The sequence below is a fragment of the Glandiceps talaboti genome, chromosome 2 (genome assembly GCF_964340395.1).
Source record: "Glandiceps talaboti chromosome 2, keGlaTala1.1, whole genome shotgun sequence".
NCBI classification, from domain to species: domain Eukaryota; kingdom Metazoa; phylum Hemichordata; class Enteropneusta; family Spengelidae; genus Glandiceps; species Glandiceps talaboti.
In genome coordinates, this window is record NC_135550.1 from 18,162,399 (window position 1) to 18,186,709 (window position 24,311).

General features: G+C 34.9%; 1 protein-coding gene across 1 annotated transcript; it reads right to left on the bottom strand.

Moving 5' to 3' along the window:
• Window positions 1-509: 509 nt before the first annotated feature.
• On the bottom strand, window positions 510-23,955 carry LOC144449103 (E3 ubiquitin-protein ligase TRIM9-like). The gene is made up of 7 exons (XM_078139565.1): window positions 23,153-23,955; window positions 12,943-13,038; window positions 11,942-12,175; window positions 8,588-8,744; window positions 6,699-6,838; window positions 5,852-5,990; window positions 510-4,065 (listed from the first exon to the last, which is right to left on the bottom strand). Exons 1-7 carry the CDS (start codon window positions 23,900-23,902, stop codon window positions 3,539-3,541), a joined length of 2,043 nt encoding a protein of 680 aa, XP_077995691.1. The 5' UTR covers window positions 23,903-23,955; the 3' UTR covers window positions 510-3,538.
• Window positions 23,956-24,311: the final 356 nt, after the last annotated feature.

The following is a 24,311-nucleotide window of genomic DNA, read 5'->3' on the forward strand; positions in this document are numbered from 1 at the left end:
CACACAAACACATGCACACACACACATCAGAGAAATCTACTTGTCAGTATCAATGCTTTCAATTCTTTACTGTCAGACTTTTAAAGAAAAAGGTACATCTTCTCAAAAAACATTTACTGCATGCAGCCTATGGCATAGTACTCTTTGAGCCATGCAGTACTTATATACTAATCTAGTCTACTTAGAAATGTGACTATCGTAAAATGACAATATACACAATGCTACAGATTACTAATTTCACTTGTTCTGCACAAATCTAAACACTTGCTATATCTCCCTACTGTGTTTTTAACAGGCAGAGCTATAGACACAAGGTATGCTAGGTGTATCCAATGGTGTGTGTGTGTGTGTGTGTGTGTGATGGGGGGGGGGGGTTAAGTTCAGGTTCAACTAAACACAAGGTATGCTGGGAGTATGTTATTACATGTGTGTGTTTATGTGTGTAGGCAGCTCAATACTGAGAACATACAATGTGTGTGTGTGTGTGTGTCTGTGTGTGTCTGTGTGTGTATGTATGTGTGTGTGTGTGTGTGTGCCCATGAGTGAGGTACACTCGTTTTATGCATTACAGAAAAAATACATGAAGCATTTACTTCATCTAAATATTAACTTGGCTCTACCACTGAAAAGCTGTGTAAATTGCAACAAAGCTTGCAAGGATTCAAGTAAAAATCAAGATCTCAGTAAAATTTCTCATTTAAATCCAGACAGTGCATCATTCAGGTAAATCACATAAAACAGCCTTACAATTTTTTTTTTGTTAAACAAAGTGCACAGTCAAGTTATAAGGACCTAACAAGAAATAATCACCATACTTTATTTACTCTGTCCTTCATAATATTTCATAACATTTCTTATTTCACTTCCTCAAAATTAATTAATTTGTTCCAAAATTGTCGTAAATCAAATTTCCACAAGTTATGGTACACATGTAGATGAAAACTGAAAGCCTACAGGTGGGTGAATAGGTGGAAAGCTAAAGATATGATAGAAACAACTTTACATTCCTCTCAAACAGCTCATGTTCTGCATATAGCCTTCATTTTTCTGTGCAAATACACAGGATTTAATGAAGGAATGTGCCGTCAATATTTCAAGTCAACAACTCAAGTTAGTGTGAATATTTATACCAATCTGGCATAAAAGTGTGACATGATCTTAAATGTTGTAGGAAATTCCTCATCATCCCTTTCCCCCCATAATTTACCACAATATTTCTATAAACATTTCAAAAAAAATATGCTGCATGTCAGAGGATTTGACCCTAGTATAAATCAGTAGAAGTTATTTTGAAAAAAGACAATATTTTGTAACGGCTGCAAATAATTTTGATTACAATGCGTTTGTTTCTAAATTATAAAGATCATGTACACATATTCACCAATGTTAAAATAATTTTTGTCTGGAAGTTGGCATAATTTCTTTAATTTCAATTTTTTTTTATCAAAACGGGTCTCAAACCAGATTTAATACTTTTCACGGATTGTATCATAAATTTCATGTTATTCACTTAGCAATTTCCATGTTTCTGGCATTATTTGCTATCAGTACCATTACTTTAAATTTTTTAGCTGTCATGCAATTCACACACAGATGCCTTGGAGTACCATAATACAATAAAAAACTGGTCAATACCAAAAAGAATGCCCACACAAAATTTTGTTTCCAAGAAGAATTTTACATGATTTACAAAATGTTTCCCCCCCCAAGTGTAACCTGACGTCATGCAAATAAAGTGAACAGTGATTTAAACTTGGGAAGAGGGAAGAGTAAGAGCTTACTGTAGTCTACAGGTTTATCAAACGATAATAAGTCTTACATTGCTATTTATTTCTCCATTCAGGCATTTCAGGTAAGTTTAAAACAGACAGAATACAGCAATATAATGAACAGCTGAGTTGAGATTCAATGCCATGGATAACACTAGACTACAGAGGGCAGTAGCTATGGTTAATACAGTATTTTTAGTTGAGATTCAATGCCATGGATAACACTAGATTACAGAGGGCAGTGACCATTGTTAATACAGTATTTCAGGTTTGAATTTGAGACTCTAAATAATCTGAGATAAATATTGTAAATCCTTGGAGAGTGTAGTACCGTTGAAAAATAGATGTGTAAAAAGACTGGTCAAGAACCACGAAATGTCAATCTTATTTTGGACTTGTCACCTGCAAATACAAGTACAATAGTTTCTTGTATACTAAAATGTAGCCAATGTACAAAAAACGAGTGTTTTATTTGCATAGCTTTGCTGCAATGTAAGGTAAATTAGTTTTCTCCTCTAGTTATCCACCAGGTTTTAAAACACCAACAATATCTCATACCCCAAAGTTAAGTTGCAGAAAAATGCAAGTGTCTATTTACTATATTTGCAGAGGTCGGGCTGATAGGAATATCAATATGCATAGGTAGATGCGGGAAATAATGTTGCAATGTGAAGAAAAATGCTTGGATTCCTTCCAAGTATAAGCAAAGCACCCATGGAGTAAGTTTTGTGTGATGGATGATAATTCACCTCATAATATGAACACTAAAAGTGCTGATTTTTCATAATTCTTGAGCTATACAAAAATAAGTCAACCACACAAACTCTTTCACGTCAAACCATTCCTTACACATCTTATATATGAATGAAACAGTTACGTTGGGGTGAGGGTGGGGATTTTCATGGGTTTCCATGGTTTCCTCAGAGTTGGACATTACATCAGAAAGAAACAAACTGCTGGGAATTCAAATAAGGAGAGTGTTTACAAAAATAAGTTCATACCCCATGTACTGTGAGACAGTAATGATAAAAAATATCTGTCTTTGATTATTTTTGTGTTTTTCTTGATAAAATAATCTCCATGGAAATCTTTGTTTGAGTGGGTCACAGTGTGATAAAAATGGTTTGTTTGTCTTTTTAAACAGTACATCAATCCTTATACTGATCATAGATACAGATACAGATGAATAGAATAAGTAACGTTGACTTTGTCTGTTCCTGGATCTAGGAATGAGACAAATTTCATTCCTAGACATGGTTAGTGTGGGTTATTGATTAGAGTAAAAACACCCCCAATGATCCCCACCAACTGTGTTTACTGATACTTGAGAAGTTGATTGTCAGTGTCCAGGTTTATGATGATACAGGAACAGATAATTCAATATTGTGAGTAACTTTCATCGATATAAATGAACTGATCTGAGTGTCATGATAATCTATATCAGAGGCATCCACTGTTACAGTTATTTTGTGTCAGTGATCTTGTTTTGTTTACCTATTAACTTCATCTTTGTGTGAAGTGTTTCCTAAGTTCACTTCATACAAGTCAAGTCAATGCTATTCATGCCACAGTTGTATCTTTGCATGAAGTCCTTCCTAAATTCACTTCATACAAGTCAATGCTATTTATTCCACAGTTGTAGATGGGATTCCTAGGAATTACTGATCCAAATCGAACAAGGGTAATTGTGGTGTCCATGTCATCATTGTAGAATGATGGTCAGAATTCTAATTAGTATTTGAAAGTGATTAATAACACTTCTATTTCTGTCACTCTTCTTCCTCCGTGTCTGTTTCCACTGGGATTTCTAATCCAGAATGAACAGTCACTTGTACATTTCTATTCAGACTAATAGCAGGAAAGAAAACACCATGTAAATCTCGGAAAGTAATTGGTCCGTGGGGTTTATCATTCAAGTAAAAACACAACGTGTGTTTCTCAAGATCAAGAAGGACTCCTACGACTGATTTCACCCCAATACCACCCTCTGTACGATCTGAATGCTCATTGTTGTGAATAAACCAACTTCTTGAATTGTCAATGTAAATAGACCACGACTTGTCATCTTTCCCTAACATTGTATCTTTGGCTACGTCGTAACGAGCAATGCCAAATGCTGGATCGGGGTGGTTGTCATAGCGATCAATCACTATTTCCCAATAGTGCACACCCCTGGAGAAGCCTACGTTTCCAATGACAACCCTGTCGTCATAACTGTTGCACGTCACCGTCATGTTATCGTTGTTAAAGATGATGTCAGGATGGGCTGTGGACGGCTCCAAGGAAAACCACGCCACTGGAAAGTCAAACAACAAAAAATATGCACATGAGAAAAAGTACACCTAACATATCGATATACATTTTGTGTACCCTACACGGGTTTGTAACCAACACAAAATTGTGCTAAGTAAGATATGGGTTAGCAAAGTAAGTATACGTTTAAGGTTACGTTGATACAATTATTGTCAGTGGATTTATCCAATGGAAAGCTGGGCTTACCCAGTAGTATTTCCAAGCTATAATTTCAATAAAATTCCTATGAACAGAATGAAAGTGCTCGTTATATTTTTGTAACCAGCTAAGGTCAGCGAACTTTTTTTGCTAAAATACCATCATGACATCACCACACTGATGAAGTAATGGATATTTTAATGGAATTCCCCAATAAATGTCTACTTCGGAGTACGAGACCAAGACTGGCTTAATGGAATTATAATAGATATACACCATTATACTTCCAAGCTACTGACATCATATTTGCATTTCATCATTTCAATTTACCTGTCAAACGATACATCTCCTCGGTAAATATCACTTTGAAGTATGTTGTAATTCCAATATCTATTCTTTACTCTTCATTGACATTACATTTTGACTTTCTAACATTCAAATTGAAATCATACTTTGACCTTTGACCTCTATGGTGATTGGGAGAATGCAACATTTTCAGATTCTTAGACTATTTGCTGTAGGTTATTCTGTCAGTCATTAGATACAATGGTTCATGATGCATCTCTAGAGACAAGCTATTACAATGTAATGACATCCCTGTTGGTTTAATAAATCAACTAAATAGCTTTGATTTAAAGAATTCATGAAATGAAGTAAAACTCATTTCTAATTATCGTATGCCTATTCAAAGAAAGATAATCACACTTTTTGTCAATAAAGAGTATTTATATATCAAAAATACATGTAATAATAGTAGAGTATATTTTGTTTGACATAGTGTATGCAATGATAATGAGAAGTGATACATATAATGATCTAAGGTTGTGGGTTGGATGGGTGGGTGGTGGTATGTATGTTTTTACACAAACAAAATGTCAATATTGATTGGTTGGGGTGGGGTGGGGGTTAAAGGCAGGATGGTAGTAACAATACTGTACAACAAAATAATGTTATGTTTTTTTTTGAAATTTTGGTGGGGTGAGAAGGATGGTGTTATGTATGTTAGTACACAAACAAATATGAATTTTGGTTCAGGTTTGGAGGAGGGGAAGAGGGGGGGGGGGGGGCCACTGTGATAAGAAGTGAGTTTGTGAGTTGGTAGTAACAGAACCATACAACAAAATAATGAAATGTCTTTCTGGAATTAAATTCAGACTTGCTTTCGACATTTCCATCAACAGTATCACCAGAATAATAAATTGAAAGAAACGAGCCAGGAATAAAATACAGTGTTATCTCATTCAATGGTTTAGTTAGTATATTCTACAGGGAGCCTGATCAATTCACATCGCAGACAGACTGTCTCTGGCAACAGCTTCAAACATTTTCAATTTTGTAAAATAAATGAAACACTAAGCAATGAGTTCTACTGGTATAAAGTAGTGAAAATTAGACTATGGGACTGCTGGAATTGAAAAAAAACAGCAGCAAATTATGCTGTCTAGACAAATGAACATATTTGCTTGAATGATTACTGATATCATTCCCCTTGAGCGTTTCTGGCTACCGACTTGGTTTACCATAACCATGCATAAAAAATTACTATCCACGTACGTATGTAATTAAATACTGGAGTTCAGGGCCATGTGAAATGTGACAACTACATACAGCAAATTAATAAATTTCTGTACCTTCTGCTGTTTGTAGACACACAGTTTCACTGTATGCGCCTTCACCAGCATGATTGTATGCTTTCACTCTGCAATTGTACATACTATCAAAATGCAGACCATCAACTGTACACACTGTCTCTCGACCACAGTACACTTCCTGCAGAAAAAAAAAAATCCCATCGAACTCATCTATCTTTAAATTGTACATGATTTATGAGATACCAAATAGATTGGTACATAAATGAAGGCTATTATTCCCTTATAGTAGTATCATTATCTATTGTATTCTCATAAAGGGATGACATATTCCTTCTACAAAGAATACTGTGTGACTGGTCATTAACGTTCAGGTAATGTTGATGAAATCTCATCTCATCCATATGTGATTTGTTTTTCTAAAAGCAAAAATCAAATGCTGTCGGCTATAACTATACTCCACAACACATGCTGCTAACAGACTTTTTCATGTTGTTTCATACAAAAGATGATAAAATGACAAAGACAATAAGGAGAGAATACAAGTTGACACAGGCTATTGCACTATCTATCAATTTCACACAAATTACCACAGCTCAGATACACATTTTCGCCCCAGCCTTTCTATAAAAATTGTGTGTGAGATTGGTTGGTGTTACAGTGGCAAACATGGAATCATCAGACATAGCTGGCAAGTTTACAATAGCCAAATACTGTATTTTACAGTTTGGCGCATTTATAACACATTTTCGACAACCCTTTCATTTCTAAGCATCACCATGACTACAGTAAAGGTAGCGTTTCTATTTTCAGAATTTCTAGTAATAAATTACTGGTCAAATATTTATTACTCATACTAACTGTCAAGGTCAATTTAGTTTAAACTTACTCTGAATTCCCCTTGGCAACCATCATCTAATTCCAACACAAAACCTTCCACCCAACTGATAGGATCGGGTTGCCAGGCGATGGTCACACTGTTATTTTCAGCACTGCATTGATCTGTCAGAATAACTGGTGGTCCAGGTGCTATTGGTTCAAAGAAATGAAAAAGGAACATATTTCAATTCTTCTACTTGATGAATAGTGTTATCCTAGTTGCAATGTTTCAAACTGGTTGGTATGACAGTTTAAACATACGATATGGTGTTCTTGTCTGTGTGATTGTTAAAACATACAAATAATGTACACGTATATTGTATTCCTGTCTGTCAAAACTGACAAAATACATCATCCCCCCCCCCCCCCCGCCACCTGCTTGCGGTCAAGTTTATCATAGCATCACTACAATATTTTCAAACAATTTCCTTTAATTTGGCCACAAAATCAAAATCACACTTGTCACTGTAAAAATCATTGTAATATGTTTGTAATAGTTTATTTTTAATATTTAATATATAAAATTGTGATTGCCATTTTAAATTGATATCATGCATTTGTAATATTGTCGCAATTATCATGAAATACTGGGGATAATTAAAAACCAATAATGGTACATTTACAGGTCATCATATGCTAATTTTTGCTACTCGTTAGATTAAATAACAGTTTCATGTAATATGCATCATTAACTATCAGTTGAATGTTTTGATCCAAAAAATTCTATCATTCGAGAGTTTCTCATAAATAAATAAACAAACACATCAGGATGACAATTTAATATTCCACAAATGCAAGTCATTGTAAAACCCCCCCCCCACCACCACCACCACCATCACCACCACCCACACACACACCTTTCCAGTTCATAAATAACATGCTATGACTAATTATTAATATTCAACGGACTATTTATAAATTAGTCAGTATACATAATTATTTCTTAATTATTTCATGACACAGCAAAGTTGACAAGGCCGGCTAACTGAATAGCTGTCATCTATACAATGACCTGACTCTAACTACTGATTGGTGTAATGTGTAATGTGTATATAACTACAACTCATAAAGATATGGTGACTGAGTGTTCGCAGTCTTGTATGTAAAACCAGTTCATTTTCTGCAAGCTGGCTGGCAGCTAATTAGTTTGAATGTTTGAATGAAACAGCTGGCAAAATAAATAGTTCAGCAGCCCTACATAATGACATCAACCATGTGTACAGCTAGGCCAGGATACCCTAACAAAGTGGCTATCAAAAAAGACACATCTTCACAAAATAATAATTTGGCTTGTACAAATAGCAAGACCTGACTTGTTGTACATAAGACAAATTTTAGCTTTTCTGGGTTGATTCTTTGATATCAAAAACCAAATAAAATTCGCAACAATATCTGATTTTAAAAAAATTTCTTTCGTAAACCTAAATTTGGATTATTTCTGAGAATAATCTATAATTCACTGAAATATTATGGTAGTGAGTATATTTTAACTACATTTTTTTAGAAGCCCAACAGATATTTCTTAAGCCCAAATGTTAGAATCCCTGGTTGTGGATTACCACTTATTAGTGAAGCCATGTTAAGATAACATAGGTCTATTTTATTATTCTGGACCAAGTCTGTCTGTACTGCTATTTTTTCACACTAAAATTTTCATCCGATGCCAAATTTGTGATTGTATGGTGTAAATTGACTGCATATATCAAAAGAATTTCTCTTAGAAATCTACAAATAACTTCCTGCTGAACCTAAAGCCTTTCAATATACCAGAGTACTCAGGTGATGATGATATTTTAAACCATTGTACTAACTGTTACATAAAATCTACCCTATAGCTATTAATCAGGATAACGCATACATCATTACTTCTACTAATTCCAGTAGATCTATTGTTCATACCTTTCATTTGAATGAAGTTAAGCTGTTCAATGGCCTGTATGGCTGACGTATTATCTAAGGTAAGATCATATTCTGCGACTACGTGATGTTCTAACAGCATCTCTTTCTTCCAAGACTTCTCAGTTGATTGAATTCTTTTCAACAGCGAGTTGGCAACCTGTCATAGAAAACAAACGAAACAGACAAGTCTTATTAGTCAGACTCATTCTTTTACTTACGACATAAAAAGTTGTCTTTGATCAAGACACTCCCAGGGGTGTTATCCTGTAAAAGTCTCTTTGTGTCTCTTTGTGTCATTGTGTGAGAACAACAGAAACACTGACAACAATAGCATTTTACTCTTAAAGGGGTAAACAAAGGTCTGGCATTTAACATTAAAGGGACACGTTTCATACATAACTTTAGGGATTTTCAGTGATCACTTTTGTTTCATACTGAGGTATAATATTATTCATTCCAAATGTTAAATGTCTTTTTTGTGTGTTAATTCCGAACTCATAACAAAAATAATTTATCTAGTATACTTCGGCTAAATCACTTGGCCTTCTTCAGCTGTCTGAGTGAGTTAGCCAAAATATACTAGGTAAAATATGATTCCAGAGCAAAGAAACAATGTTCTTTGGTTGCATGTTGAATGGTGTGTAGCATCTCGGTACAGTTCTAACTGGATACAGTAAGTGGATATAATATACAATTGAAATGATGACATAATATCTTAGTTACCAATAAATTCAAAACATACAAGTCTCTTTGTACACATCATTTCATCACCTCTAGCATACAGTGCATGTTTCGATTCTACACAAGTTTAATGTCTATCATGTCATTAGTGTAATTTTATTCACAAATATAGGTCTTCACTATACCTGGTCATTGACCTATTTCATTGCACTCAGTTATAACACAGACATGTCACGTATGTTAGGGCCGGTCATTTTAAACTGACTGTGGGGAGCTGTGTCTTGGAGTTGCTTAGACTGACCCCCACCCCCAGCTCTAATGACCAACCCCCAAATTAAGATGTCAAATTCCCCACATATCTTTAGGAAATCTCTGAAACAATATTTAGTAGAGCAGTACAGGTGATTAAATTGTAAACCTACAGATGTATAGACTTTTCATTTATTGTATTAGACTTTTCATGTAGTAAAAATGATTTTTGTGTGTACATGTATATATGTATATGTATATGTATATGTATATGTGATATATTTTTTTTTTCTCCCAGTTATGTTTTCAGTCATCTTAATGACTGAACCCTCTTAATGTTTTCATTCGCAATATACAATGTCGGGGATCAGGCTAGACTAGCTGTAAGCTATTTCTTGACTCCCCATTTACCCTTCTCTCTTTTGATTTTTTTTTGTTACCAATATTTTGTAATCAATTTTATACGCTTATTATTATATTATTATTATTTTCCAAATGCCTCCCCCCCCCCCACCCCTCCATGCATATTTATAACATACCATCGTCTTTGTATGTAAAGTGTGTCTTTGTATGTAAAGTGTACTCAGTCTTACTATAATGATGTTACTATACATGTAACACCATATGAATGTAATTGAATTTAATACATGTATAGTACAATTTTCATAATTTCCTAAGGTACACTCAGTACACAGCATAATTCGACAGGAGACAATTTCCATGCAGTTAATACAACTCTTTCTACAAAAAATAGTCTTTACAAATGTAGCATATGTTAACAAAAAGCAACATAAACTAATTTCTGATAATGCTACCTATGGTACATATACTTGTTTGTGGTATTATACACTGCAGTAAAACATGACATAACAAACATGTGTGGAATCCAGTACAACTCTCAGTGCAGTGTATTAACACCAATTGTACATAATGGCTTCCGTTAATACATTCAGATGTAGTCAATACCATGATGCTTCTAAAATTTCATTTAGAACAAGTTTTTATCTTGAGAAAGACAAATTGATTAAACCACAAATGGCCAGTTCAAACATCAGTTAAAACTGCTGTGTTTGCTGATCAATATACACCCTGTGTGTGGTGCATTCAATGAACTTCAACAAAATGACAGAAAGCTAATCCTAACCTAATATACAACTCTTGATTTTTTCCAAAGTGACCCACCCACATTTCAAGTAGTGTTACCCCCCTCCCCACTTCAAACGGTGTTTTCAAAATGACCCCATCAAAACCATCACCCCCCCCCCCCTCTTCCCCATATGTGCAAAGATGGAAACAGATAAGTAGAGAGACTGGATCACTAGGACAATAGAGCCCAAAGCAACTCACTTTAACTGACAGAGAATATTTGCAGAAATGTAAAAAAAAAAAAAATACCGATAGTAATGAAAGACATTGACTATTAAACATTTCATGCATTTCACTGTTTGACATCAATTTCACATTTGGCTTTTGATTTAATGGTATGTCTGTCTTAGAAACTACTTTTTTTTCTTATGTTGGCCAACTTAACCTTACATAAGTACTTTAAAGTATTTACAAGGAATTACAAATCCTCTACACACACTAAACACGCTGACTAATTCATGTCACCTCCAGGCTACAATTTGTGGTCAAATCTTGTCATACCACATTGTTTAGCAGCATTAAAACAATTCAGTAGGGGTCTACAAAAACATTACATTTATCTGCAATATTCCCCAGTAATTCTGACGTCTGTTTTCTTTGAGCAATATCATTTCATTTCAGAGACATAACATTGAAATGGTTGGGATTGATAACACAAAAGAATAACAAATGATGTGCTGTAGTCTGAACCCCCTGGGGGGTCTTCTTTCTCAATCTGAGAAAAATCCCTCTCCAACTAGAATGCTAAAAATTCTCTTAGCTGTCATTGCAAATAATCTGTCTGTGTGTTCGTTCAGAAAATGAAATTAACAGGATTAATTAATGAAATAGGATATCTTGAAAATTAGACAATGAGTGTGGTAATTGACCAATTAAGTGTCAATGATATCAGCAGTTCTGGTAAGAGTAAACATGGTTAAGTTTTGTACAAATATTTTCTGATAATACTGGTCTGTTAATTGATGGGCAAAAACTAAGACTATAAACACTGCAGAAGCCTAAAACTTAAAAGGGTGGCAAGCTATTTTATGGATGATGATAATAATCATACACTTTGACAACTGGCTCAGTCTCATTCATTCAATATTCAGTAAAGTAAACATTGTTCAGTTTGATAAAAATGATCAGCACTCATGAGTGATATTTGTTCAAGCCTCCAGCTGTACGTCAGGTGAGCAAAGATCACTGGCGTCGCACAACGTTTATTTTCACATGACATGACTGCTTTGATCGGTGGCGCCAAATTCATGTTTATTTTAACACAAAATGACAGCTTACCAGAAGAAATGAAGCAGGGTCTGTTTCCTTCATAACCTCTATACTGTATTCCAGTAGCCCTGTGGTTTGTCTCACTTTACTGGTACATTCGCTGATGTGATCTTTCACCATCTTCACTTTGAAGTCTCTTTCATGTGCTACGTCACTTAGGAGTTGTTCTTTCCTCTGCTTTATAGCTTCTATTAACTGGTCACACTGAGCTACTAAACTGGCTTCAAATTCAACAGTGCTCGTCTGGGGATGTGGATAAACAAAATTTGACAAGGTTCAGGGCTAACAAGTTGACCACTACATTTCATAATGTTTCAGGGCTAACAAGTTGACCACTACATTTCATAATGTTTCAGGGCTAACAATTTGACCACTACATTTCATAATGTTTCAGGGCTAACAAGTTGACCACTACATTTCATAATGTTTCAGGGCTAACAAGTTGACCACTACATTTCATAATGTTTCAGGGCTAACAAGTTGACCACTACATTTCATAATGTTTAGTAACAATTCAGAATGTATCAGTTTGGCTGTCACTACTGACAATCCACAAAACATACACACATACGTAAGCACTTATTGTGACTGTTTTATAAGTAATGTTTACTTCTATTTTTACCAGACTAATAGTAGTAACAAAGCCAGCTCTTTGTATGTTTTGCCTAGCACTTGTGTGAAAGGTTTGGTAGTGTCAACACAATTATAGTTCAGCCTAACGGACTGCACTATGCACATCTAAAATGATGTATGTCTACTGTATATATTGTACATTATCACATTTAACAATCTTCATAACATTTTAACACTTTCATTTTCAAGTTATAATAAACTACTATCAGGTTGAATTTCTGAGTTGTCTTCAATGGATCTTTTTTTTTTTTTGAGGAAAGTGTAAAATTTGAAATGCGAAAGACCTAGACATTGTTATTGTAGATCACTGATAAAACATTACATGTATCAAAATTAAACAGTTGTAATTGTGTGTTTGCATAATTTTTGCAACCTACCTGTATGTCGTCAATCACTTTCCTCAACTCTGAGATGAAATCTTTAGCTTTCCTAGCTTTGTCGGACAGAGAGGTCAAGGCCTGGGATAAGTCCGTCTAGGGAAAAGAAAAGCAAAAATTTTCAAATAAACTTGATTTGAAAAATGTACAGAATATCAACGTGTGAACAGAATAAATATCAGGAACAAACATGATTGTGTACATTCACAAAATTGAGATTACAATTACATTGTAAAAAAAAAAAAAAGGATGATTTACAAATATTGGGTGAGTGTACTTGGATCAAATTTACGCTGGAAACCAGATCATGTTTAGCACACAGCTCAAACATTCTGACACCTTACATAAATAACATTCATAAAATTGAGGTTATAGAAAAAATTTGGAAAATTTACAAACATCTGCATTGTGTACTGAAAACTGTTCAGATCAAATCTAATCTGGAAGGCAGATGTTTAGTAAACTGCTGAAAACATTTACAAAATTTGACACCAAACTGTACAACATATATATTTCTGTAATCTGGATTTCATTAATGCTGAGGGTACCGTAATTGTGCAAAGTACTACTGCTACTTACTACCTCAGCCATCACAGACAGTCATTCAAAAAAAAATCTTAAGAATTTGGTTTTAGAGCAAAATGTGTATTTAACGTAAAATGAAGAAAACATACTAGCGCCATAGAAATATTAGTAATGACAAATATGAATATATCACACTTCTTGGTAAGTTGTATAGATAGCTGTATAGGAACACCTTTCTCACGTTTTCATCCATTTGTATGTAATTCTTGAATCAGAAAACTGCATTTCTTTGTCCATTATGTTTAGTTATTGTTAGCTATAAATTTTCGGCTGTGGCATATCTATGAAATTTAATGAGCCTGGCCTGGTCTTGTTTATAAATCCATTAGCACAGTGGGATGCTATGAGCATTTGCTGTGAAAATTTGTCATGCAGTTTAGTGCAATATCTACTAGGCTTCTGTCACCAAAGTTTTGTTTTATGTACTGATCATTTTTAGTAGGAGTCTACTGGAATTACTACTGTAATAGTACCACACTGGGATAGTCAACTGAGCTGTCAAAACTAAATTTACTGTTTTGAGATCTGATACCCTGCACAGCATCAGATTAACAGCCTAGCTGCCTATCGGGTCCCGCTGGGATATCCCAGCTGACAAAGACAAGCAGCAGATGACAGTAAAGCACACACCATAAACATAAGCTAGTTAAATTCAACCTTGGTAGGTCCAGGGATGACATGAAATAATGTTTACATAACCTCAAAATATGGCTGAAACATCTCTCCTATATCACCATGGAGGGAACAAGGCATGACATTAATAGTATACCATGCAGACTGACATGACTCTCGATTTTCACTCATGAACTACTTTACACAAATTCAAAAATAATCAATTTTCAATGTAGGGTAAAAATTATCAGGCAAGAAAATACATGTGCATCTATCACATCAACATTGGTATCTCAGTTTTATGACACAAATGAAGTCCACTGTATTTTTCCTGTTAAAAAACTGAATATTGGTTCCTAAAGTATACCCTTTTCAGCTGTAAGAACAGGAAGAAGGGACAGGGAGAAGACTTTATGGAGTTAAATTTAAATTATTATTAGTCCCTGAACCTAAAGTAGAAGTACAAATAACATACGTATATGTAGTTTAATTTATCAACAGACTCAAATAGAAATACCATTTAAATTAGTACTTCCCTAAGACATACACATACCATCAGTTGGGATGCAAAGATTTGAAATTCTAGTATCAAGTATAGTGTTCTATCTGAACAAGGTATAAAAAACTGTGCCAAGCCCTTGCCTTGTGTCATTTCTGAACATTCTCTTGATATAACCTAGCTATACATGTAGATGTAACCCAAATCACACCCATCAAGTCCCCATTTTTATGAAAATAGTGTCAAAACAGCCACCAAATCTATGAATTACACTCTTCCAGGTATCCAACAGAAGCAAGGGGTCTTTCATCATTGAGAAATTTCCAATGGAGAATATACTGGTATAGAGCTCAGTGTGTAAAATGGAAAGAAAAAAAACGCCAATATTGGAATTTGTAGTCCTGATAATTAAATTTCATAGTTTTAATACACAAGCTTTATAAATTATAGCAGTTCAGAATTTGACATTTATTATGACACTGAAACAACCTGCAGTATTTCACTGCAACACAGATCACATCAAACCTGCAGCATTTCACTGCAACACAGACGACATCAAAGTGAGTGACAGTCAGCATCAACAAAATAGACATTTTGACTAAGTAAGTTTAGTCAAAGTAAGCATAAAATTACCATATCATTAAGACTGTCTGTTCTCTATGCAGACTGCCATTTCCTTTGACATGGTCTATATTGCAGTAAAAATGTGTGGATCTGTGTGAATCCACTCCAAGATTTTATGACAAGGACTGCGAGTAATGTATGTATGAGTCATCAGCTGAAACCAGACAAAAGGGACCTGCGTTAAACAAAAGTACCATCTTTTCTTTGTAACCTAATGTATCCTGTATTCAATCCATCACCATAAAACATATGACATTCAATCATGAAGTAATGAAATGTTATGGATGCAGAAGTTCTGTATTTCCAAAGAAATACGACACTCGTCATTCCAATTTAAGGTGTTTTTTGTTTAAAAATACTGTACACATCTCTTCTATAATGTTTCTTTCTAGGTATTAATAGAGACAGCAAGGTCATCTGTTAAAGATACAAAACACCAAACTTAGTTTTTAGGTTTATTTTATTGTCATGTATTTGTAATATCCTTGTGCTATCCTCTTTTTTTTTTTAAAGAAAAGAAAAATTACAAATAAATGTCTTGAAAAGGGGCAAAGGTTTAACCTCAGCAAATTACGGGGAATCTGGTAGAACTCGCATAGATATCTATACATTCATTGTACCATAATGTTGTTGGGGAACCCTGGTAACAGAGGGGAGGGGGGGGGGGTCTAGTAAAACTTGTAAAGATACATGTATATCTATACATTCATTGTACATTGTACTATAATTTTGGAGGGTAACCCTGGTAACAGAGTGGGGGAATCAAGTAAAACTACTTGCATAGATTCCCATACCTTTATTCATAATTTAGATGGGGAACCTGGATAAAATATCTAGGGAATTCATGTAGATTACACCTACTTACAGGCCATTACAAAAACCGTCACATTATGAGAATTTCAAAGTTCCTGCATGCATGTCAATCATTCCTGAACAATCCGGAAGACAGCACATTTGGGTGGTAGTAATTAGTGGAAGTATCTCGGGAATGCCTCAAGTGACATTCTCCCATAATTATTACAACTGGGACTACTACAATAAGAATTTCTACTCAATCCATAGAAAATGACAAGTGTTATCAATATCAATCCAAAATGTCATTAATTTGTGAAGGAGAGACTTGATAGGTGAGTTGAAGTCTCATTTCGAAATGGATTTAAGAAATACAATACAGACATTGCGCTGAAAACCAACATACACTATTTAATAACGGTGGAAATCACAAATTATTGGCAAGTGGAAAATACCTGTAGATACAAAGGAGTATTTGAAATAACGATAACACAATAGTAATGGTTTCCATGGATACTATTCTTGAAGTCTGTCAGATCAGGCCAATTCTGAATGGATTCTTACAATGTTCACGCTCCCTTACATATCATACCTATTCAAAGACTCCTGGTTTCTTTCTATATCGAGATCCCTTTTTATAAAGTACTGTAAGAAAACATAGATTCCATGCTACTCTCTAGGACTCAGCCCTTCAGATGAGATGAAACCTAATGCAACCTTCCAGTACAAAGATATACATACAATCTCCATATGGCATCATGAAATTAACAATTTGGGGCCCGACTGATTTTCTCGAGCTCTTTCCTTTTCAAGTGCAAAGTAGACATTGATTCTGGAATGCCAGCGGTTACTCAGGTAGATATTACCTAATCACAGATCCCTGCATGATACCTTACAAGTCACACACTAGTCAGACATTGGCCGTATTACAGACATGTCAAACCTGCTTCCAAACCACCAAACGTAATTAAATGACAAGGTATATATATATATATGTATGCAGGGTTCATCTTAAATCACAGTTTGACTAATTTTCCTTATTATATTTTTACGTTAATAATGCCATGCTGTAATACATGCTGAGAGAGTTAAATGTGAAATCAGACTACTAGTCACGCAATGCCAAATTTGAAAGTAAATGACATCGGTGACTTTAAGAACTGAAGGTCAAAAGCTCTCTATGACATGTCACTTTCAAATATTACATTTACTTATTAAAAAGTGAAAACATGAATTTTGTCACTCATAATTTGACTCATTGAGAGCCCAGATAATCATTTCATCAAGATAACTTAGTTATCATCAACACCACCTCTTTGTGTAATAAATGAGCTACTTTATCTTGTTTGAAGTGAGCGGTGAAAATGTAGTGTGCTGACATCTTAAGATGACCCTAAATAATCTAAACTTGCCACTAAAATGATAAAAAACACAGAGAGTTATAATTTGCATTTCATCCCCGGACTCCTCAAGTCTTGAATAATCATAAATTGTACTGTGTGTATGAGTCATTCTTTATTTCACAAGGACAGTTGTATCCAGGAGGGAAAACATATACATGTACCATTGATTCATAATGCATGAGGTATTTCACGATGGCGCCAGTCATGTCTTCAGGATTTTCAAATTCAATATCTGTCTGTCATTCACGCAAATATGGACTTTATGAGGATGTAAATCCATCACTTGTAAATTTAATCGTCTTTTAATTAATTCAAAAGTAATTTCCTGTAGGATTACAGTGCTAAGTATTTAACAGATGAGCCATTCTGTTCTTGAAGTCTGTGTTTTATCAAAGTTAAGTGTGTTACTTTGGTCAGTTGTTAAACATAAAAATTAAACATTTAAAAATTGCCCAATAATAGCCTCCAAAATTTAATAAAAATCTATGGGGAGTATGCACCATTATATTTCAAAGGTAACAGACTATGCAGTGTTTTCCGCGACACTTTTTGCAGCTATTTTGGAAGAGCAAGTTTGTCCTCTAATGTATAAAGAAAAGTTCATAGTGAGTGACCTCTATTTTGATATTATTATTTAGATTGTATTTTACTCACAAGATATATCCTATATCAAAATGACAAGCGGAAATTGTTCCATCAAAGTTTTCCTGATAGCATGTGACCTAGTTTGAACTTAATGTCCTGTGCTAGTAGCCGTGCTAGGACACCCCGCTGACCATTCTGAATATATGTATGTTGACAACTTGTGCCAACACACAGCAACCCTTCAGTATCCTGAGCCATCCTGAATAATCAGGAATGTACGTAAAGTGCACATTTTACATGATGAATGATCAATTCTAATCATAATTTGCAAATTTTCATGTTACATCAATTTGTGTTCTTCATGAGAAAAGAACATTTTTTCCATTTTTTCCCCCAAAACTGTAGATAATTGCCTAATGCAATTCCCACAGGACTTGTTGGATCAAGAAAGTGTCGGAGTTTTACTATATGTATAAACTTACAATACATACATACTGCAGCTATTTACACAGACGGTCACAGTTTTTGAACGTTTTGAAAGCTTTGGCCTTGCTCTTTTAACACTCTGATTTGAATACTTTGTGAGCCGACACAATAACACTTCCTTTCATCAAACAAACCCCTTTTAAAACTTATATGATACTGGTGAAACCCTATATACAATGTGTCTACTTCATTATTCATATATATATAATAACGGTGTTTATTAATGTAAACATTGAGAAATACAAATTGAAACATAATGCAATCTATGGGTGATCTCTAATCAGTTTATTTCTGAGATTGAAGATTTGTTTCTCTTTGTAATGGATTTTATGTTATTTATTCATAAAGCGTCAGTGCAATTATTTTTAATTATCCCTTGCAGGCAAGGAGATTGCGCTGACTGAGTTTGAATTCTATAGAAATACATGCATATGCACTTTTGAAGGATACATGTTCTACCCACCTGGGGGAAGAAAATTTATCAAGCCACAAATGCCTTAGTTTGTTTTATCCCACAAAAGGGAACCACATCTCTCTACATTATACCAGTCATCACACTTTTTAAACAGACTTCCTACTGTACTGGATTCTGTATCCTGAGGGCTACAACAACCTTGGGACAGATAAACTTTCAGTCGTTTTACAAACCATTGATAATGGTGAAGATGGTTTAGAGGCTTGAAAAACATAGCAGTGAATGAACTATTAATTGTCTGAATTTAACAAAACACACACACACACACACACATACACACACACATATGATACATACACACAATTAGTATACATACATACATTGTACATACTGTGATACATAAACACAAATGGGAACTGGATGATCTTAACAAAACTCAACTCAAAGGGTTTCCAAAAGCTCTGACTAGCTTTTGACCTGTTAAAGGAGCATCATCAGGTCACTACTGTGATACCATGACATTGATACATACATACATACATACATACATACATACGCACACACGTGTGTATACATACGTACACATGATACCCATTTTTATCCTTAATACATTTCCCCACACCATTTCCCATGTTAATACTGACAACTGTGCCAGTGTTGTGACATATGTAACTTAGTGATTGCCGATATCAGTGCTTTCAAAACTGACACAACACAATTAATGTTAAATCAAAGCTTTAGTATGTGTGTATAATCATTTCATCTTACATGCAAATGCTTGGGCATGACAATATAGCAGTTTAGGGAAAAAGTGTTGATGATCATGAATGAGTTAATCTTTATCTGAAAACTGTGACAACAATGAGTGTACCAAGGAGACTTAATTTTACCAAGTTTTCATACATACCCTTGATCACTTCCTTGCCTCATACAAAACTTTGAAAATGAATGCCTTAGGTTAATCATAGACAGTAGTTAAATGTACTAATGACTAGTACTGACAAAAACAGAAAGGATTTACCTTTTAATTCTGTGACCATCAAAAGCTAATGCCCGTTGTAGTTTTATTAATTCAAGGGTAATTTTCCCCCCAAAGGCTATGTTTTAATATTTACTTCCACCAGATGTTTGCATTTCTGCACCATTGCCTCTTTACTATGGTTAAAAATTGAAGGAAAAAAAATCACAGATGGCATTGCGACTTTGTTTTGTGTCTTTTTCTCCTGTTTTCAGCAAAGGCTATTCTGTACATCCTGTATAAACAATGACACATCAATAAGGTGACAAAGACATAGCCAAGTACAGGCCAATCTAATCAATACCAGGTTACAATACACTAAACACAATTAACGACTAATTCATGCTTTCACATGCCGTAATATGTACAAACAAATGACACAGTTTTCTTTACTCTCATAATACCACGTTCATGCACCTATATCACACAAAAGTAAAACTTGACAAACATATTCAAAAAAACCCTTTTACCATATTGATTATTTGACATGTAATTTAATACAATGATTAAAATCATACATTGGTGGTGCCACTTAGTCCCAGTTACTATATATTTCCTTTAGTCATCCTTTCATGGCCAATTATCATTCACATTTAATTACTGATAAAAATCTATGGGAATCACCGATTGGAGAGTCATCATTGGTGTTAATAGTCCCCTGATACCACCAACTCTGACAAACTTCACTGAAAAGTATATTTTTTGGTTGGAATAACACAATATGGCATGTATTTACTCAGGGATGAATGGATGGCTTTTGGTTGTGACAAGTGGAAGTATGGTTATTTGTGTGAGTGAATATGAAAGGAAATAATAGTAGATTTAGTAACCATTAACCCACTGCAAAGCATGTAATATGTAACTGATCTCTCTAAATCTACTCAATGCTACTGTTCAACTCAGGCTGAAAGTAATCCACGAACAGTTTGACATACTGTACCAAGTGTACATTCACACTCAAATCACTGAGTCTGTATACATATAGTGACTAAACAGACACTGCATTTGATTTCACAAGCAAACTAATTATAATATTTAAATTACATGATTGAAGTATATGTCAAGAATATTTTAAGACTAATTATTTCACACAGAATATATATACTTTGTTCTCTAAGTAGTGATATATGTGAGACAGCCTTCACTTCAGTCGAGAATTCAATTCCAGGCTGTCTTGTGTGATATAGACACCAGACTATGAATACCAGCTGTTTACTGGAGACGAATGAAACACATTTCTGAGAAAATGTATTTGAATAAAAATATGACCAGATCCATCCAAAAATTAAAACTTCAAGTGTTTTGGTATTTATTTCTTAATCTGTGATATTTCACAGATGGATTAAAGTGAGGACCTCCTTGTCAGAAATGTTGGCCAATACATGCAATATGCATAATGTATGGTCTGTGATGTCAAAGCTGTTCTGACCCAGACAGGGAGACACTCAACTCATCATGTCATGTTATACACACCCCATACTAAGACCCTTGGCCAGGAAACTCATTAATTATATAAATATCTGCCAAGAGCAGCTCCTGAATCAAACAAATGTTGGCTTATGCCTGGTTTGTGTGATATTTTCATTGTAGTTATGTAATGAGAAACTGGGCTTATATATACTAGTAGTATATTTTTAGACGAGCAAAATCCTGATAAAAATTCAATTACTTCATCTACAAATTACACTAAATGTATGGTGATTGGGCTTGTAATATCATTACAAAATAATCTCTCTACAAGGGGTTGAGAAACTTTCACTGGTGAAATGTCAAAGTATATTTATATCAACATGACAGGACAAGTGTTGTTTGCTTTACACGTATTGACATCTGCCACCATTTGTATAGCATTCAAGCACAGGATATTACTCATATTGAGTGGATGGCCTTACTAGCCTATACACACTTTGGTTGCTAGCCCCTAACATAGACAGTTTCAACAAATTTTTTCTTTAGTCTTCTTTGCGTATGATTTGTTACTGCCATGACAAGAGCAACCATTGAGAACACACTCATTTTTTTCTAGAGCACTATAAGTATAAGTATAAATACAGAGTCCTTGACACACAACATTAATAATCATGTCAGCTAAGATGTAAATTTTTTATGTGTGATGTTACAGTCAACTGCGAGGGATGTGGTATTGTGTAGTATTTTTATATGACCTCATTCAAGTGGAATGTGCTAGTGCCACTAGTACCTGCACTCAGGCAAGTATATGATGATTCACACTAGCACAACAAAACACAAAGTCATACAATTTTTGATGTAAACTCCGACCATTGAAATTTCATTGTGATTTCGCTCCTTCAACCAAATGCTTCACACATATTCGTGCTACTTTTAGCAAAGCCGTATTGTGACGTGAATTAAGCCCACTAGTTGAAGCAAGTACAGTGCCCACTGTTTGACCTTCCTGACCCCAGCACAATGCCCATCTACTTAAGACTTTATTGGTATGCACTTCACACCAGTGCTGCGATTTATACCTCTCTACCCATCATCACTTCTACTGCTTGCAACATCACACACTCTCCCTGGAGCACTTTACACAAGACTACAAAGTATTGAAAGAATCTGTCTATGGCCAACAGATGGTTATTTCTTATAAACAAATCCACTGACCCCAAAAACTGTTAGTCATTTGGACCATGGACTGAGTAACCAACTTTATTATTATGTACTCTTCAACTTTCATCAGACGAAAAGTAAACTCCTTTTATTAATCTTTCATAGATATACAGTGAGACAACATTTCAGTGCTTAAACACTGTTCTACCAGTGGAACCTGTTGCAAGATTACGTACACAGAAAAACAAACAAAAAAGGGACAAACTAGCACAAAAAATTACAGAGGCACAGTGTACTTTAAAAAGATATCCAATTACATTACCAGACAACATTCTTAAGATCTGGGTTCGGAGCCGATCTTAGATAGGGATAGATTGTTCCATAGAACATCACCACTGAAGTGAAATGCCTGTTTCCCATATTCAGTTTTAACTGTAGGGATGCTACCTGATCATTTCTGTGAGGTAACTATGTGTAATACCTGTTACGAATTTGTAGACGAGTGTTGCCAGCTGACGCTTCCATCTAAAATATCCGTTACAATATGAATAATATTTACCGTTATATTATAAATATAATATTTGTATTTCACACAAAATTTACACATAAAATTGTTTTACCTTCAGAGTTTTTGCCATTGCTCCTAGTGCTTTCACATCATGGTTATAGTGTTTACCATCTTCAAGACATTGATAACAAACTGGCACTCGACAGACGACACAGAACATGCTGAGGGTTTCTTCAACATGTTCACCACACGTACTGAGTCTGTTGCCTTTCGATTTGCCACCACCAGGCAGGCTTGATTTTCCCGAAGCTGAATTGGGAGATACAAGATTGTGTTTGGCTAAAGGTCCGCGGCTTGGGTGACAACTTTCCCGACATTTCTCGCAATAAAACACCTCACACTGTTCACAATAAACAGACGCTTCCATTGGGTTACGTTCACAGAGCTGACATTTCACTTGTAAATTTCTGCTTTCACTGTACCGTGTTACAATCGATTCCAAAGTTCGGTTTTTGGGTAAACCGTTAATTCCCTTCTCTCTCAAGAAAATGTTTCTGTTACATACAGGACAAGAAATTTTCAGACACAGGCTTTCTGAGTGAGGAAAGAGTTGATTGCGAGAATTGGCTGTACCACAGTAATTTACACTCACACCACTATCCGTTTCACAGCTATACAAACTGAAGCGATCAGATTCAGGACACTCGGGAAACGTAGACAAATCATCGGCTTGAACAGACAGTGGTTGTCCGTAACTCTGGAGGCTTTGAGCACACGTTACACACAGACTGTGAGAACATGACAGAACTACCGGATCGTTGTATAGGCCCTGGCACACTGGGCAGCGAAGTTCTTCCTCCATAACTAACTTTGATCGTGTCGACGTTACAACTTGCCTACCGTACCGTCTGCCGCGCTTTGTGTCACCTTTCCATCGCTTTCATGCATTTTGTGAATGACCTGACGACCCTTTCAATATAGAATAATCCATTACGCCTATAGGGGTGTCATACATATTGTAACTTGTTTTCTTACTTACAATTTGAGCTTGCCGACATAAAATAATCATGTTTTTATGTCTTTGTATATATTGAGGGTTTAAGTATTGACTAAGGGAAAGCTTTGGCATTTTAGTTTTAGTATTTTGCTTCCAAATATTCCAATAACAAATTGATACATCTACTGTATAATGGTATAAACCAGACCCGCCATGTTCATACAATTTTATATGTAAATCATTTAGCTGAATTAATAGTAGTCTAAAAATGTAT